Source organism: Xenopus laevis, chromosome 1S (genome assembly GCF_017654675.1).
Source record: "Xenopus laevis strain J_2021 chromosome 1S, Xenopus_laevis_v10.1, whole genome shotgun sequence".
Classification (NCBI taxonomy): Eukaryota; Metazoa; Chordata; class Amphibia; order Anura; family Pipidae; genus Xenopus; species Xenopus laevis.
This window is the reverse complement of record NC_054372.1, coordinates 130,779,571-130,796,618: the sequence shown is the minus strand read 5'-3', so window position 1 is coordinate 130,796,618 and position 17,048 is coordinate 130,779,571. Positions and strand designations below refer to the sequence as shown.

The 17,048-nt window shown below is 42.2% G+C and overlaps 1 protein-coding gene and 1 long non-coding RNA gene across 2 annotated transcripts; both read right to left on the bottom strand.

Annotated features, from left to right (window-relative positions):
• Positions 1-13,966: 13,966 nt before the first annotated feature.
• On the bottom strand, positions 13,967-15,072 carry LOC108706437. Its single transcript, XR_001934088.2, has 3 exons — positions 14,918-15,072; positions 14,545-14,740; positions 13,967-14,059 (listed from the first exon to the last, which is right to left on the bottom strand). It is a non-coding gene; the product is annotated as an uncharacterized LOC108706437 (long non-coding RNA).
• A 75-nt stretch (positions 15,073-15,147) lies between these two features.
• LOC121398991 (serine/threonine-protein kinase N1-like) lies at positions 15,148-16,794 on the bottom strand. The gene is made up of 4 exons (XM_041578718.1): positions 16,666-16,794; positions 15,852-15,994; positions 15,283-15,390; positions 15,148-15,180 (listed from the first exon to the last, which is right to left on the bottom strand). Exons 1-4 carry the CDS (start codon positions 16,718-16,720, stop codon positions 15,148-15,150), a joined length of 339 nt encoding a protein of 112 aa, XP_041434652.1. The 5' UTR covers positions 16,721-16,794.
• Positions 16,795-17,048: the final 254 nt, after the last annotated feature.

The window sequence follows — 17,048 nt, the reverse complement described above, 5'->3', positions numbered from 1 at the left end:
ATAGAGACCCGGTTGGAAATTGGGGTTATTCAGTATGGAGCATAGTGGAGATGGAGAGGAGATTAGATTGTGTTTCGTTCGTAACCTCGTCCAGAGTTTGAGTGATTCCAGCGTTAAGGGTGAGGCGTTGATCAGGTCTTTGTTACCAATATTCGGGAGCCATAGGACTTGGTGTAGTAGTTTGGGGTAGATCAGGTCGTTTTCAATTTGTACCCATAGCGGTGTTGCGTCTGTTGCATGGGCTTGGGCGAGCTGTGCTATCCTTGCCGCCCAATAATATTTTGTCAGATGTGGGACTGCCAGTCCTCCATTCGCTTTGGTCATATACATTATCTGTCGTGAGATTCTGGGATGTTTGTTGTTCCAGATGAAGTTATTAATTTTAATTTGAAGCTTCTGGAGGTCCTTCAAGTTGATGGAAATGGGTAGAGACCTGAATAAATAGAGTATTTTCGGTAGGAGCACCATTTTAATGCAGTGGATTCTTCCGATCCATGAAATTTTGTGGTTGTCCCATGTCAGGAGATCTTGTTGTACGGATTTTATCAATGGGGGAAAGTTGGCTCGGTATAGTGACGGTAGGGTTGCCGTTAGTTTAATTCCCAAATATTTAAGATATGCCTTTTGTATTGTGAAGCCAAAATTCAGTTCTATTAGTTTTACTGTATGTGCAGACATATTGCAGGGTAGCATTTCAGACTTTTCGGTGTTGATGTTAAGGCCTGATATTTTCGCAAAGTCCTGTAATGTTTTAAGAAGGTTAGGCAAGGATAGCAAGGGGTTGGTAAGGTTAACCAAGAGGTCATCTGCGAAAAGCGATAGTTTGTATTTTCCCTTTCACTACAGAGCCCTTGATGTCGGGATTCTGTCTGATGGCTCTCGCCAGTGGCTCCATGGCTAAGGCGAACAAAGCAGGAGAGAGCGGGCATCCCTGCCTCGTGCCCCGTTGAATTTTTATGATATCGGGCAAAGAGGTGGTAGGCAGAGTGAGGTGGGTCGTCGGGTGGAGATAGTAGATCTTCACCATATTGCTTATGTTAGTGCCTAGTTCCATCTTGTCAATGACAGAGAATAGATAGGGCCAACTCAGTGTGTCGAATGCCTTCTCTATATCTAAGGCGAGCAGACACGTGGGTGTGTGGGATCGGTTGGCTTGGTCAATGATGTTGAGGATTTTCCTTATATTGTCTGGTGCTAGACGAGATGGAATAAAGCCGATTTGATCTCTATGGATCGTCGTGGTTAGAACTCTGTTAAGCCTCAAGGCCATTATTGATGCCAAGATTTTTATGTCTACATTGAGTAGGGAAATAGGTCGAAAGTTCTTCGTGGAGAAAGGGTCTCGGTTCGGCTTGGGGATCACAGAAATCTTCGCTTCGTTCATTTCTGGCGGCAAGGGTAAGCCTTGGGTGACGTGTTTAAAAACTTGGAGAAGATGAGGGAGAAGTTGGTTTTGAAATTTTTTATAATAAAGGCCAGTGTAGCCGTCTGGTCCTGGAGCTTTGCCTCTTTTGAGACGCTTAATGGAATCCTCTATCTCTTGGCAGGTGATGTCCTCGTCCAGCATTTGTCTCATCTCTGGAGAGATTGGGTTAGGTGCATATTTGGTAAGGTAGGAGTCCAGGGATTCCTTTTTCCTGGGATTTGTGGCTGTGTAGAGTTTCTGGTAATAGTTGGCGAACGTCTTGGCAATTGTATCCGGGTTGGAGGAGATTCTTCCGTCTGATGTTCTAATTTTATATACTGTTTGTTGGCGGTTGCGGTTGCGTAAAAGGTTAGCTAACATTTTGTCGGGTTTGTTCGCATAGAGGTAGAATCTGTGATTAGTTTTGCGTATGGCCTCCTCGGCTTTCTCTAACAGGCAAGCTCTCAATTTCTGTCGGGTTTCGTCGATTTGGCGGCATATGTTAATGTTGGGGGTCGCTCGGTTCGTAAGTTCCAAATTCGTTAGTTCTTGTTCCAGTTGGTGTTGCAGTGCCAATCTCTCCCGTTTCTTGCGGGAAGCGTATCGGATTAGGCAGCCCCTGATATATGCTTTGTGTGCCACCCATGCCCAGGTCGAGGCCGTTCCAGGTATCGCGTTCTCCTTAAAATAATTTTTTAGTTCCTGGGATATGTATTGTATGCATTCAGGGTCTGCTAGTAGCCTGTCGTTTAGCTTCCATGTAGGGCGAGTGGTGGAAGGTATCTGGAGTGACAGTTCTGTTTGTACCATGTCATGGTCAGACCATGCACACTGTAGAATCCGGGAGTCCCTTAGAACTGTGGCATCTTTTGATTTAGTTAGAATGTAGTTAATCCTGGAGTAGCTGTTGTGAGGGTGTAAATAGAAAGTGTAGTCACGCCTGTTGCCATGCACTTCTCTCCAGGTGTCTATCAGTCCATTCGTTTGTAAAAGGTGTTCAATGTTTGTGGACGCTTTGGAATGTGTGAGATTAGGCGTTTTATGCGATCTATCCAGTGTTGAGTTAAAAGGGAGATTGAAGTCGCCGGCCCATATCAGTCTGTCAGAATGTATAGATGATTGTTTGCTGGCCAAGTTTTGAAAGAATTTGAATGGAGCATCTGTAGGTGCGTAGGAGCATATAATTGTGTAGGAATCATCATAGAGTGTGCCTTGTAGGATCGCATATTGCTCCTCTCGATCAGTCGCAATGTTCGTCGGAACTAAGGGAAAGTTTTTGTGTAAAAAGATAGCCACGCCTCTGTGTTTGCTGGAGGCCGAAGAGAGGTAAAAATTAGGGTATTGTTTGTGGAAAAATTTTGGAAACGACCTTTGCGTAAAGTGAGTCTCTTGGAGGCATAGGATATGTGGGGAGAGTCGTTGATAAGCCTGGAATGCGGCTCTTCTTTTGCTGGGGGAGTTGAGGCCCTGTGCATTGTGCGACACTATTTTGATCGTTTGTAGAGTTGTGTTATCCATTCGGGAACACTAGTGAGAGTGCTGCAGTTTGCATCAGGGAATAAGTTATGATGGATCTATATCCAGGTTGTCCAGCTGTACGGCTTGTGTTGTAGAAGAACAGGAAAAAAAGTAGAAACAAACAATCAACTTGAGTAACAAGTTCAACGGTGAGCATGATTTCCCCACAAGACCCCGTCACATACAACGTGTGGGGGGATGGGGGAGTTTGCTCGGAGTGAGGCAGCAAAGTCCTGGTTCTGCAGGATCTGTTTTTTTTGTTTTTTTTTGTAATTTTTTTTTATTTCCTTATTGCTATTTTTTTTTTTTTTTTTCGATTTATTTTTTATTATTTTTGTAGAATTTTTTTTTTTTTTCAATTTTCTAATTTTTGTATTGTTTTTTTTTTGTTTTTTTCTTTGTTTTTTTATCTTTCAAAGTTTCGTCTTGTCATCAAGGTGGAATACTGCATTAACAGTCAAAGCAGAGGTCATGGGGTAGCAATAGTATCTGTTAGGCCCCGCATAGGCGGATTTTTCTGCCTGGCAACTGTGGTTCAGGTCGCAGGGGGAACACTCTCGGGTCTTGGCCGTGTATGCCGTTGAGTTTTGGGTGATTGGTCCCTTTGCTGCTTGTTCTTTGGCGTCTGGGTCCAGTCTGGACCTTGCCGTGGCGAAACAGATGGGGAACGGCTGAGGTGGGAGGTTGGAGTGCGTGTCCCTTCCAGGAGTGAAAGGCCCTCTTCCAGGGTACGGATAGTACACTGCTTTCCTTCCCAGGGGAACATGAGGGAAAAGGGAAAACCCCATTTGTATTTTATCTTTTGTTTAAGTAGAATTGCAGTAACAGGTTGCATCTGTTTCCTCTTCAAGAGGGTAGTTGGCGCTAGATCAGCGAACAGCTGCATGCCATGCGGGAGGGATTCCCTATGTAGCTTGCGTGCTGCCTGTAAGGCCATATCCCTCACTTCAACATGGTGGAGTTTCATAACAATATCCCTTGGCAGGTTGTTTCTTGGGCGCCCCAGGGCTCTATGCATCCTTTCTATATGTAGGTGTGCGTCAGGGAGGTCAGGCAATAGAAGACGGAGGAGTTCCTCCGCCATTTTGGGTAAGTCACTTACGGTTTCAGGCACTCCACGTAGCCGCAGGTTCCCTCTCCTTGATCTGTTCTCCAGATCCTCAACTTTGTTTTCTAGAGTGAGGAGCTGCGACTGGTGCAAGTTTAGTTGGGCCTGGTCGTCCTGTAACGACATGGCATGTGCGTCAGAATGCTGTTCCAGAGTGTCCACTCTTTCACCCAGGTCCCGCAATTGCTTGGCAAATTCGGCCACAGCAGCTTAAACAGCAGTTGTACAGCTTGTAGTGCCGCGTGAATATCGGGACCACAGGCCTGGGGTTCGGGATCCTCCGTTTGTTTGATGCGGGGGGATAAAGATGGCGGCCGCGCTGTGTCAGCTGTGCGCCTCTGGAATATTGGCGGCGTTTGAAGCTGTGCCTTCTTCTTCGTCGCCGGTGGCCCCATCATGCAAGTCCAGTGGTGTTCCGGTGCTAGTAAGCAAAGTTTCGGGAGTATTCCGGTGCTTTTGACTGCTGATGTTTGCTAAATGCTGCAGTTCAGGAGCGGAGCGGTCACTAGCACGTCAGGTCAGCCACGCGCATGCGCCTCCCCAACTTTCACTTTTTAAAGGGGGTTATGGAGACACACCTTAAAGGAAATGAAAAACGCACACACAAAAACATTTTCCAAAGATTTTTCTCAGCATGGTTTATTTAACGGCTATAACAATTTTGACTAAAATGTAACAGGAAAGCAGTACAGTGTCATTGAAATTCTGAATCCAAGCAATATCATGGCTGCCATTCATTAGGTTGCATCTTCCTAACGTTCACAAGCTGTTGTGCATGCTCATCGCCCAGGACAAGTCAAAATGACAAGTCAACAGAAGTGCACTAATGTCACCCAAGCAAAAAGGAGATGGATGAAACAACAAATGTATTTTTTTAGCTGTAACATTGGCGCAGCCATCTGGTCCGGACTGAGAATTAAAATAGGCCCTGGCATTTCAGGTACACAGAGGCCCAAACAGCCCACATAGAGGCCCTAACAGCACCCTCCATCCCACTAAATACTGACTTTCCATTGGACCTTATAGCAGCCCCTCTGGCATTTGCCAGAACCCACAGATTGCCAGTCCGGGCCTGATTATACCTGTTCTTGAGCTTTGAGAAGGAGCCAGCACTTCAGGATGGAAAGCTTTGAGACGGCTATTGTTACTACCCCTTTCCATTGTATTACACCACAACATGGGTCGTGTTTTCAGAGCTAATCAGATAGTAGCTATCCAACACCTCTATTGAACGATTTGTTTGCATGGGTCTTTAAGTAATATCTTTGCTGGTACTTCAATTTGCTTGGTAGTCTAAAGCTCTAGCATCTTTGAAAAACCCTAGGTAAAAACAACTTTTGCCTACCAGTGGACTGTAAAGGAAAAGAACTAAGGCTACGGCCAGACGTTATGGATTCTCCACGGGTGGAGGCAGGGCAGATTTTTTAATGTAGAGGGCAGATTTTGGGCAGATTTTGGAGCGAAATGCAAAGTTTTGCGTTTTGGCACCGACATCTGCCTGCACCTGCGCTGAGACAATGATTCCGGGTGCAGGCAGAGCAGGAGCAAAAGGGCAGCAAAACTTGGCCTGTGTTTATCTGCAGGCCAAGATCTGCAATTGTGCGGCCCTAGGCTTAAAGCGATACCGACAGCCAGGCCCGGACTGATAATCTTTCGAATCGGGCAATTGCCCGAGGGGCCGCTCTGCCCTGTGTTTCAGTGGGCCGCCCGCTGTCCGATAACATGCGGTGCAGTGCTTCACTTACAAGCAATAAATCAAAGCCATCAGCGTGAGTACCTATCCTCAGCCTGAACAGAACAGCGCGGCCACCTAATTAGTTGATCTTTAAACTAATCCGTGACCCGCCGTCTGTTTAGTATAAAGGCTTTCACCCCTCTGCTGTCTGCTCTGTCTCCCGGTTCCTCCCCCACTTTCTGGCATGGCAGAACGGACGTCACCACGCTCATGTTTGCAGCCACCTCCAACAGTGTAAAGTTTAAATTTTCCCCTCTGTCACAAACACACGTGCACAGCCCTATTCCACTCCCCCTCGCTGCTTGGCAGGGTGCTCAGCTGTGCGATCTGTGCAAGCCGGAAGTGAGTGGAGCTGAGTCTGCAGGAGCATCACCGGCACCGGATGATGATACAAAGGGGCATGGGGGGGCTGACAGAGGAAATCCCGGTACCGGGAAGCCTCAGCCATGATCCTGCTGCCCTCAAACCCCCACGGAAACGGCTTGCTTTACTCCGGGTTCAACCAGAACCATGGTGAGGGCAAAGTGGACGTGAATGTAAAGGTAGTTTGCGGTGTGGGGTGAAGAGGGTCGGGCAGGAGGAGTGTATGGGTGTTTGAGTTAGACTCACGTTATACAGAGAAGCAGCCTGGGTCGTGTGTGTGTGTGTGTGCGTGCCACTGGAGTATGCTGGGAGATGTAGTCCAACCATTACTCAACAGAGGTCAGATGTCTGTGTCATGTTTCAGAATTATGGGGTAAATTTATCAAAGAGTGAAGTTCCGCCACTAGAGTGAAATTCCGCAGCTCTCCATTCATTTCTATGGGATTTTGAAAGGCGTATTTATCAATGGGTGAAAGTGAAATTTCACCCTGTGATAAATATGCCTTCAAAAACCCCATAGAAATGAATGGGAAGTGGCGGAATTTCACTCTAGTGGCGGAACTTCACTTTTATCTAGTATAGGTCACTCTTTGATAAATATACCCCATAATGTCTGGCAGCATCTGGGAATCCAAAGTAAAGAAATAGGCCTGTAGTGCTTTGCTTCAAGAGCTGACACTCCCTATAATGCGTTTGCTATAAACAAAGTGCCTGGTTCCTACTGACTTGCTCTCCCTAATAAGCTAAGTCATTGAGATTGTTGAAAAGGCAAGCCTGGGCAAGCCTGGACGTCAACTCGCGTCATTGGTGGAGCGCCCCTGGATTCCGACACTTTACGATAAAAATCATAGGAACATGTCCATATCTAGGAGCTGCTGCACGCCGAATATTTTCAACTAAAAGCCCCGCCAAAGCCGCCCCCCAGCCCCACAAAACCTTGTTAATCCGACCCTCTCACACAGCTAACAGATCTTCCACATTGCTTCAGTGACGCTGGGCTGGGGGCAGAGCGATTCTTCCATAGGTTGCAGTCCTGTTTTCATTTGTAAATAGCCTATGGAAGGATGGCGCCACCCCCAGCCCAGCGTCACTGAAACAACACAGAAGACATATAGCAGTGTCTGAGGGTCGGGTTAACGAAGGTTCGTGGGGCTGGGGGGGGCCTTTTAGTTGAAAATATTCGGCGTGCAGCACCTCCTAGATATGGACACGTTCCTATGATTTTTATAAGAACATGTCGGTATCAATTTAATCTTAGTGGCAGTTGCTGCCGCAGACAGCACTGTTGGCTAGGATTTTAGTCTTCACCACAGTATGCAGAAACAATTAGCAAACGTTAATTTGTATAAGTTATAAATTGGGCTAAAAAACATTTCATACAATAAAAGTAGCACAAAGACAAATTTATGAAAAAATATAAAGGTGATAAGTTCCAGGTTCGCAAAAGCTATATTAAATTCGCACATAGGAAAATATATAGGCATAACTTTTTAGCATTGTGAATATTTTTTCCGTTACTGACTTTTATTACATTCCCCCAAAAGTGCCTACAGCAAAATAACTCCACAAACGGATATAGTACTCTACCATTTCTTTGCTGTGCAACGAATCCTTTATTGAGCCAGATTTACCACAAAAATGCAGAACAACGTTTTGGGGGGGGTCGACACCTCCCTTCATCAGGTACAAAGTGCCTACACCCCTGTCAGTCAGCTGGCTGTGTTTGATTGGTGCACTCTGAGGTCATATTGCACAAAAAAAACATTTTTTTTTGGCAATTCATAACTTAGCAGCAGCAGTTAGCGCTTAAATGTCTGGCTTTCATATTGACCACTAGATGGCATTTTTGAGGACCCATAACCATTGCCTGATATTCTGAGACTGCAATTTTTGTGATATACTTTCAACAGCATATTTATAAATATGTATATTACAATTTGTTCAAAAATCCCGATTAATGTTTTATATTGCCTACATTTTTAATTATACTAAATTAAACTCCCCCTTTAACTTTGCCAGTACAGTTGTGAGAGGTGACTAATTGTACTTTAAAAGAGATTTCCATCAAAAAATCCTTTGACTCTGACTCTTAAGTTTATGGTACCTCAACTCCTCTGTTTTTAATATACTAATGTAGTTTTCCATGTTTAAAGAACACAACATAAAAGTCATTTCATCACTGCTAAAGCTCAGCAATTTTAAAGCTACATAAAGGTGATGTCTGCTTTTGGGAACAAACTAAAACACTACTGGCAAGGAAGTTGACGCACTACCCTATTGGCCATCCAAGGGGCAAATTTACTAAAGGGCGAAGTGACTAACATTTGCGAAAATTTGCCAGCATGATGTCATTTCATTACGTCAGCAATTTACTAACGGGCGATGGCGTAACTTCGCTAGCTAAGGAGATAGACTCTAGCGCTGCTTCTCACTCTTATGCCAGGCGAAGTTTTGCTCTGGCGAAAGAGCGTTACTTCGCAAATTCACTAAGATGCGCATTTTACTGAACGTCACCTGTTCCGCCAGACAGGCAAAGTGCAATGGAATGTATAGGGCTTCTTCAATTTTTATTTGAAAAAGTTTCTAAGTCCCAAAAAACGCTGTCTTTTACTTTTTTCAGGTGATAAAAAGTCCGTAAATTTTTTTTGTGTACCCGGGCTCCCCCTTACATTTCCTACCATAAGACACATAAACTATACACTGGGCACATGTGTAGGGCTATATAACAACTCTATTTCATTTTATTAAGGTTCCCTGGACTTGTGTATTGTAATGTATTTGCTGCAACATATACGTCCATTCAACTTTAACTTCCCGCCGTATGCAAATTAGCCAACAATAGTGCAACTTTGCTTCGTTTGGCGCAGTAATGCTAGCGCAACTTTGCTCGAGTCCTGGACGCAACTTCGGATTATAGTGAATTAGCGTTGCCTGGCAAATCTACGCCTACGCCCACCTATTCGACCTTTGATTTATCAAGGGTCGAATAGTAAATTCGAATGTCAAAATTCACACATTCCAATTTTAATTCCCTATTCGAATGTGAGATTTATTACACCTCAACCATGGAAACAGTCCTAATTTAAATATTCACCACCTAAAACCTGCCAAGTTCATTTAAAAGTCAATGGTAGAGGTCCACTGAGCCATTTGGAGATCTTAATAGTCTTCGGGAGAAAAACTTGATTTGTACGAATCGAATACAATTAGAATTTTCGGGTCCAACCGTTCAAACGAATAGTAGACATTTACATTTTTTCTTAAATAACTTCCCAGTCGAGTAAATTCAAATTAAAAAAAATTCACATGAATTCAACCTTTGATAAATGGGCTAGAGTCCTGCAGGTTGCGGGTAGAAGTTCCAGGGTGCAGGTACAGACGCGGGTCAGCGGTTCTGCGGGTCAAGGGTCTCCTCAATATCGATTTCTACTCCTTTTTTCTGATGCTGTCACATCCGGTTTACAATGGCAGCACTTCCTGTTTTACTCCTTTTTTTCCTGATCACGCCTACTTCCGTTGATGTCACTTCCGGTTTACAATGACAGAACTTCTTGATGTTCAGATTGTCCGGATTGCGGATAAGGTACTTGCGGGTCGGGTAGCAGGTCCAAGCGGGTAAAAATCCGGATGGCGGATTGCAGGTTGCGGGTACGGTCGGGTATAAGTTCCAAAAAATAGACCCGCACAGGACTCTAAAATGGGCCTCTAGTTACCACTTTTTTATGCCCTGAGATTAACAGACTCAAGGAGACTCACACAAGTATGTAAAGACATATCTACAATGGCATAATCACCCAATGTAGCCTCCACCCCCCTAAATCTTCGGAGGGGCCTGGCACATATAATATCCCTTACCCAGTCTACCACTTTCCACCTGCCCACTCACTCTCAGGTAGGAGAGTTTCTAGGGAGGGTTTCTTTTAGGGATGCACTGAATCCAGGATTCGGTTCGGGATTCGGCCAGGATTCTGCCTTTTTCAGCATGATTCGGGTTCGGCTGAATCCTTCTGCCCGGCTGAACCGAATCCGAATTTGCATATGCAAATTAGCGGTGGGGAGGGAAAACACATGACTTTTTGTCACAAAACAAGGAAGTAAAAAATGTTTTCCCTTCCTACCCCTAATTTGCATATGCAAATAGGATTCGGTTCAGTATTCAGGGGTTCGGTCGAATCCAAAATAGTGCATCCCTAGTTTCTTTACAACTATAAAGCTAGCAGATCTCCAGGTCCACTACATCTATAGTTACACCAGGGCAAATTTCTTTCATTAGCAGCAGCTTAATTTTGATCCTAAATTTTGTTTTATTTTTAACCTCAATTTTAAGTAATTTAGCATAAATGCATTTGCACTCTATGTTAATGACGTAAGCAAAAGGGGGTTAGGGTTGTGGTCCAGTCTGTTACCTCAAGGTGCAGCAGACCCAGAAGCATGTTTGAACTTATTGTGTGTTTAAAATAATATTTAAATATAGAAATGGCAGACACAGAACACTAAATTGCATAATAAAACACATTTTTATGCATTCATCATGCATCCATGCATTAGGCCAGTGATCCCCAACCAGTAGCTCGTGAGCAACATGTTGCTCTCCAACCCCTTGGATGTTGCTCCCAATGGCTTCAAAGCAGGTGCCTATTTTTGAATTCCAGGCTTGGAGGCAACTTTTAATTGCATAAAAACTGCCAAACAGAGCCTCAATATAGGTTGACAATCAACATAGGGGCTACTAAATCGCCAATCACAGCCCTTATTTGAGTCGCCAGGAACATTTTTCATGCTAGTGTTGCTCCCCAACTCCTTTTACTTCTGAATGTTGCTCACTGGTTCTAAAGGTTGGGGATCCCTGCATTAGGCTAATGGAGTATATTACATTGTCTACACTGCTGGTGGAAAAAATGCCAGTTCATTCTAAACCACAGATTTTGAACAGGTGTTGAACAGCATTCTATGGCCAACATCTGCTCAGTGTGTGCACTGACAGGGAGATAGAAAATCCCAATGAGTGCTCACTTACAGCTCCATGTGTGCTATTAGCCTAAGGGCCCTCTGTAATTTTTTTTTCCAGTCATGGAAGTGAAATGAAGTAAATGTTTTGGAAGGGTCACTTCATTAGTAAAAAGGGGTAATTTATAGGTACAGAAGTATCCAGGCAGACTGTTAAATATTTTTTTTTATTTATTTATTTTTTTATTGTGTAGAAATTTGGATACCTTTGTAATTTTGCTAATTTGAATGCATGTAACTGCTCAATACTGATTACTGGTAACACCAAATTGGTTGGATTATCTCGTTGAACTTCATAGGAATTCTGAGAATGGTTACAGACAACCTACAGATCACCTCCAAAGACCTGCAAGAACATCTTGCTGCAGATGGTCTATCTGTACATCATTCTACAATTCAGTGCAATTTGCACAAAGAACATCTGTATGGCAGGGTGACGAGAAAGAAACCTTTTCTGGACTCACGGCACAAACAGAGTCGCTTGTTGTATGCAAAAGCTCATTTAGACAAGCCACAGTCATTTTGGAACAAGGTGCTTTGGACTGATGAGACAAAAAATTTGTTATCTGGTCATAACAAAAAGCACTTTACATGGTGGAAGAAGAAGAACACCACATTCCAAGAAAAACACCGGCTACCTACTGTCAAATTTGGTGGAGGTTCCATCATGCTGTGGGGCTGTGTGGCTAGTTCAGGGACTGGGGCCCTTGTTGAAGTCGAGGGTCGGGTGAATTCAACCCAATATCAACAAATTTTTCAGGATAATGTTCAAGCATCAGTCACAAAGTTGAAGTTACGCAGGGGTTGGATATTGCAACAAGACAATGACCCTAAACACACTTGGAAATCTACAAAGGCATTTATGCAGAGGGAGAAGTACAATATTCTGGAATGGCCGTCACTTTCCCCCGACTTGAATATCATCGAAAATCTATGGGATGATTTGAAGCAGGCTGTCCATGCTCGGCAGCCATCAAATTTAACTGAACTGGAGAGATTTTGTATGGACAATGGTCCATTTTTCCAGAAAAGGTGGCAACCCTAGTTGCAACACAACCCAAAATAAACCTGAAGCTGTTTAATGCTTTACTGTAAGCTTGAAAATCATTGTGGAGTTATAAACTGCATTTGTGTCACAGGGAAGCCAGATATGGTGCCTGGAGAGACAGAGAGTGTGAAAGGAATCCAGACTGGAGGAGCAACGAGCAGGAGATTCTCATCTGAGCATCCAAAGGGGCTGGAGTCACACTGCGTGTCCATATGTGCTTGACTCGCCTGAAGACTGATTGTACAGTATCCTAAGAGCCTGGCATGTGAGTATTGTCATTATCCATAGCAAAGAGAAGATTGCACAGACTGTGTGTCTGGGACTGAGTAAAGAACTTTATTTCTTTAGTTAGAGAGAGAGTTTGCACTGGTCCTAGTTAGTAAGTGAGGCCCCATGGCCACTTGTCAGGAGTGTTGTATGTATTAGGTTCTCCTTTATTTACTTTTATTTTCAATAAACAGTTATTCAGTTTACCAAATACTGTGTGTGCATTATTACTGTGTCCTAGTGGGGCCACCTGTAGGTGCATTCCCAGATCCCACTAGGTGGAGGCACTGCACTAATAAGTACCAGGTACCCAGTCTCTCCCAATACCACTGCAGAGTGGCTCTTATCTTATAAGCACCACAACACGTGGAGTGTAACTCCAACACCAAGGGACGATGAAAGGGTTACATGTGGAATTGATGAAATGTTCCATAAAAGTTATGGGCACACAGAGGAATGAATCAGGCATAATGGGATGGATAACCAAAACACAGCGTTGCCTAATGAAAAAAAATTGCAATTGCTGTTGAAAGCAGGACCTTGTCTGTCCCGTGTTATTCATTGCGTTCTGACTATTTGGACAATGTAGTAGAAGCCAGCTGATAACAGACCCATGAGTTGTACATTGTTTTCAAGACTCAGAACCAGGAGTACAGGCAGATAATTTTCAGTCAGTTTCATTTAGAAATGGCTTTGAAAACCTTAAAACACTTTACATCAACCTTAAAACACTTTACATCAACGGAAAGTTGCTTAGAATGACCTTTTGTTTAATTGTGCTAATGTTAGTTTTCATCATCATTGTTTATATATATATATAGCGCCAGCAAGTTATGCAGCGTTTTAAATGTATTCATTACAAACAGGGGATTTACAATAATGAAACAAACAAGGGTTACAGAATAAAATGACCAGAGAGCCCTACTCACAAGAGCTTACATAGACATAAGAATGATGATTTTTTTTTTTTTTTTTTTTTTACTAAAAATTCAGATTTTATAGTCAAAAGTTTGAGTTTTTAGGACTTTAATAAATAACCCCCTAATTTATGCACAAGCCTGTGTATATTCTGTTACTCCTGGCGTTGTGCTTTTCCTTTAGACTATAGCACAACATGGCTTGGCTAATGCTATTTTTTTCCCTAAAACACGATAAGCTAAATTGAACTTAATGGAAAGCTCTGCAAGGCTTTACATGCTTTAATCAGTCAAAAAGGATGCAAACATGGCCGCTAACGTTTGTAAGCATCTTTGTGCAAGTTTTCTCTTTCTTTCTTGCTGTCTACTCCTGAGCTCCTTGGAGCACTGGTCCATTCTGTTTGCAATTTTCTGCTACCCCCGGAGGAGAACGGGTTTCTTTGACAAAACCAAAGGACAGGACTACAGGGATCCTGAAAACCATTGTGAGCTCCCATTGGCCAGTAACTGATGCAAATGTATCCGCCCAAATGATTAATAAATATACAGATCATATTTTTGAATAAAAATATAATTTATTTGTATTATTATGTACACAGTGAATTCAACAAGCACGTTAAGTATGAAATATGATCCATGATATTCCTCTCTAAATAAGATTCCCTTTGACTGTTGCTGCTCCATCTCTCATCTGAAAAACAAAATCACAGAAGGAATTACATCTAAAAGGCAACTTATGAGCTGATTTTAAATTAATAAGAAGGACGAAGGGTTTTTCCACTTTTCAGGTGACTTTATGATATACTTTATATTTCATATTTGATCAAATTTATTAGTAAAATTTGCTGTCCCGTATTTAGTAACACAAACACATTACAAATCTCGTTGGGTTAATTGTGCCTTAAAGAGTTAATGACACCAGAAATTAAACCTTTTTTACATCTATCATAACAGTGTATTTGCATGCTTTTTATTATTTTGCCATAAAAGTATTTGCTGATGTCTTCACATTACATATCTATTCCCCATGTTCCTCTACAAGAAGAAGAATATTCCAACATGAGCCTTCTCTTTTAGAACTTGTTGAGTTTGGACATCTCACATTAACTTTATATGACTTGGACTTCTGTCCATATAGACATAGACTGACCCCCCACCTACCCCGTCCATACCTACCATTATTTGAAGTTCAGTCAGGTGTATAATCGAATTCTCTAAATGCTTCTTGCAGCTCTGATGGGATCTTTACAGCAGGTGTTGTCAATGCTGGAGCTTGGCATTCAGGGCTATTGAAGCTCTTCAGATGGCCTTGGTTGTTGAACACATATGGAGGCTTTGTTTTTCTATGTAATAGTTGTTCCCAGTCAATATCCTAAAAGACAGGAGATATTTCACAATGAGTATCGGTTTCAAAAAATAAAATTGCTGGAAAATTATAAAGCACAAGGAGCCTACAGAAAAAATTATGTTGAATAAAACATTAAAGTGTTATCAGTATTGAATAATGCATTTCTGTAAGTAAATTAAAATGAGTAGAATAGAAACCTACTCTGAAGAAGGGCTGCGCTTTGATCACTTCAGCACCAGCCTCACCAGATCCGAGGCGATAATCTGGATCTTTTTCCAAGAGCTACAAAAAACAAAACAACAGAGATTAATTTACATATTTAAGTGACACTCAATTATGATTAACATCCCCCTATATTTGTGGGTAATTGCTGATTATGATGTTCACAGCCTGTCTCTTTGAGATCACTGGGGTAATACGCATTTCCATATTCAGTTAAAAGCTAAAACTACAACTAAAGAACACTAAAGGACATAGTGATATTGTGAAAATAACTATATTATTATGTGTATTCCCTTAGCATAACAGGTTGATAAAGTCACATGACACTGATGTGCTGAACTTACTTCATATATTAATTTACAGACATCCTCTGATAGTTCTTCTGGCAGCTCGATTTCATCATAAAGGATGCTGTTCACTAGCTCATTCTGATCTTCATTGTTGAATGGTAACTGAAAAAGAAAATCATGACTTCTTTAGTAAAAGAACATTTCTGAAAGATCTGTCACAATTCATCCATTTAGCAGCCTCTGTATCTGAGCTATACATCTGTCATGGTATCTCTTATATCTGACAAAGGGAAGCCAAATGCTATAATATTCACACTATGTATTATTACTAACTAGACATTAAGCCCGTTAAATTAACGGGCGCTAGAACATATGTAGTCAAACATTCGCCAGAGACGGTCCGTGGGGCACATGCGCAGTAGCGCAATCCCACGGACACAGGGACTGGACGCAGAGACACTTCAACTTTATTATATAGGATAGTATGGGAAGATATGCTTGTAAACATGGAGATTACAATATATATTACACTTATACATGACAAATTATTACACTATGTTTAGTCTCGCTATGAAATGACAAGATTTACCAATGTAGGCTGAAAATAAAGAAATTGTCTTTACCTCATACATGAGCATAGCGTATATACTGATTCCAAGGGCCCACCAGTCGGCTGCCATGCCATATCCAATATTCATAAACATTTCCGGGGCCATGTAAGTTCTTGTGCCGCAGATGGCGTTTGTGCGGTCTGTGTATCCAAATCCTTAAACACAAGAAACACTGTAAGAAATCTGCAGATCTGGGGACCCGAACGTAATGTAATGTAATGAGAGACTTTCCTCAGCTGCTTGCTTACAAACTACACACTCACTCACATATGTTTAGGCCATTTACATATTATATTTAAAAAAAATAGCACTATTGTTTGATCCTGATAACAATATGAGTATATTAGAGAAGCCTACAAAAAGATTTTCTCTTAAACCTGGTCAGTGTACATACCCAGAGACTGGCTCCCAGACACCTTTACCCATAGTAACGAGTTATAGTCTGTATATCCCAGGCTGAAACATATCCCCAGGAAATCTCCAAGTTGAGAGTAATGACACATAAACATGCTATACCTGGGCAGCAATGCCCAACCAGTAGCTTGTGAGAAACATGCTGCTCCCCCAACCCATTAGATGCTGCTCCCAGTGACCTCAAACCAGGTGCATATTTTTGAATTCCTGTCTTGAAGGCAAAATCTATTTGCATAGAAACCATGTATGCCGACAAATAGAGCCTTCCATATGCTGCCAGTCCACATAAGGGGCTACTAATTATCCAATCACAGCCCTTATTAGGCACCCCAAGGAAGTAGGCCAATTGAAAGCAAATTTTAGACCAATAAAACCTGAACTTATGCTATGTATGGTCCAGAACAACACTTACTGTCTTTGCTGAGGCCGAAATCGATGATTTTAAGATATCCGCCTTGATCCAACATGAAATTCTCAAGTTTTAGATCTCTGAATTAAAACAAAGAAAATAGTTTAGTAGAAATACAAATCCTTAGATAGCAACAATTGTGTGGTGTTCTTAGTAGTGTTACCAGCTTCTTCTGGAATAAAGATGATTTATTGATATTAGTACTTACCTATGGAAAATGCCCATCTTGTGTAATGCCTCCAGGCCAAGCACTATACATGCGCTGTAAAACCTGAATAGAGAAAAATAAAAGTCAGTATGTAATTTTTTCTTGATATAGAAACTATGTGTGAGAAACTAGGTGAACAAATTGAGAAGGAAGGTCTGTATCATAGCCATATCTTTGG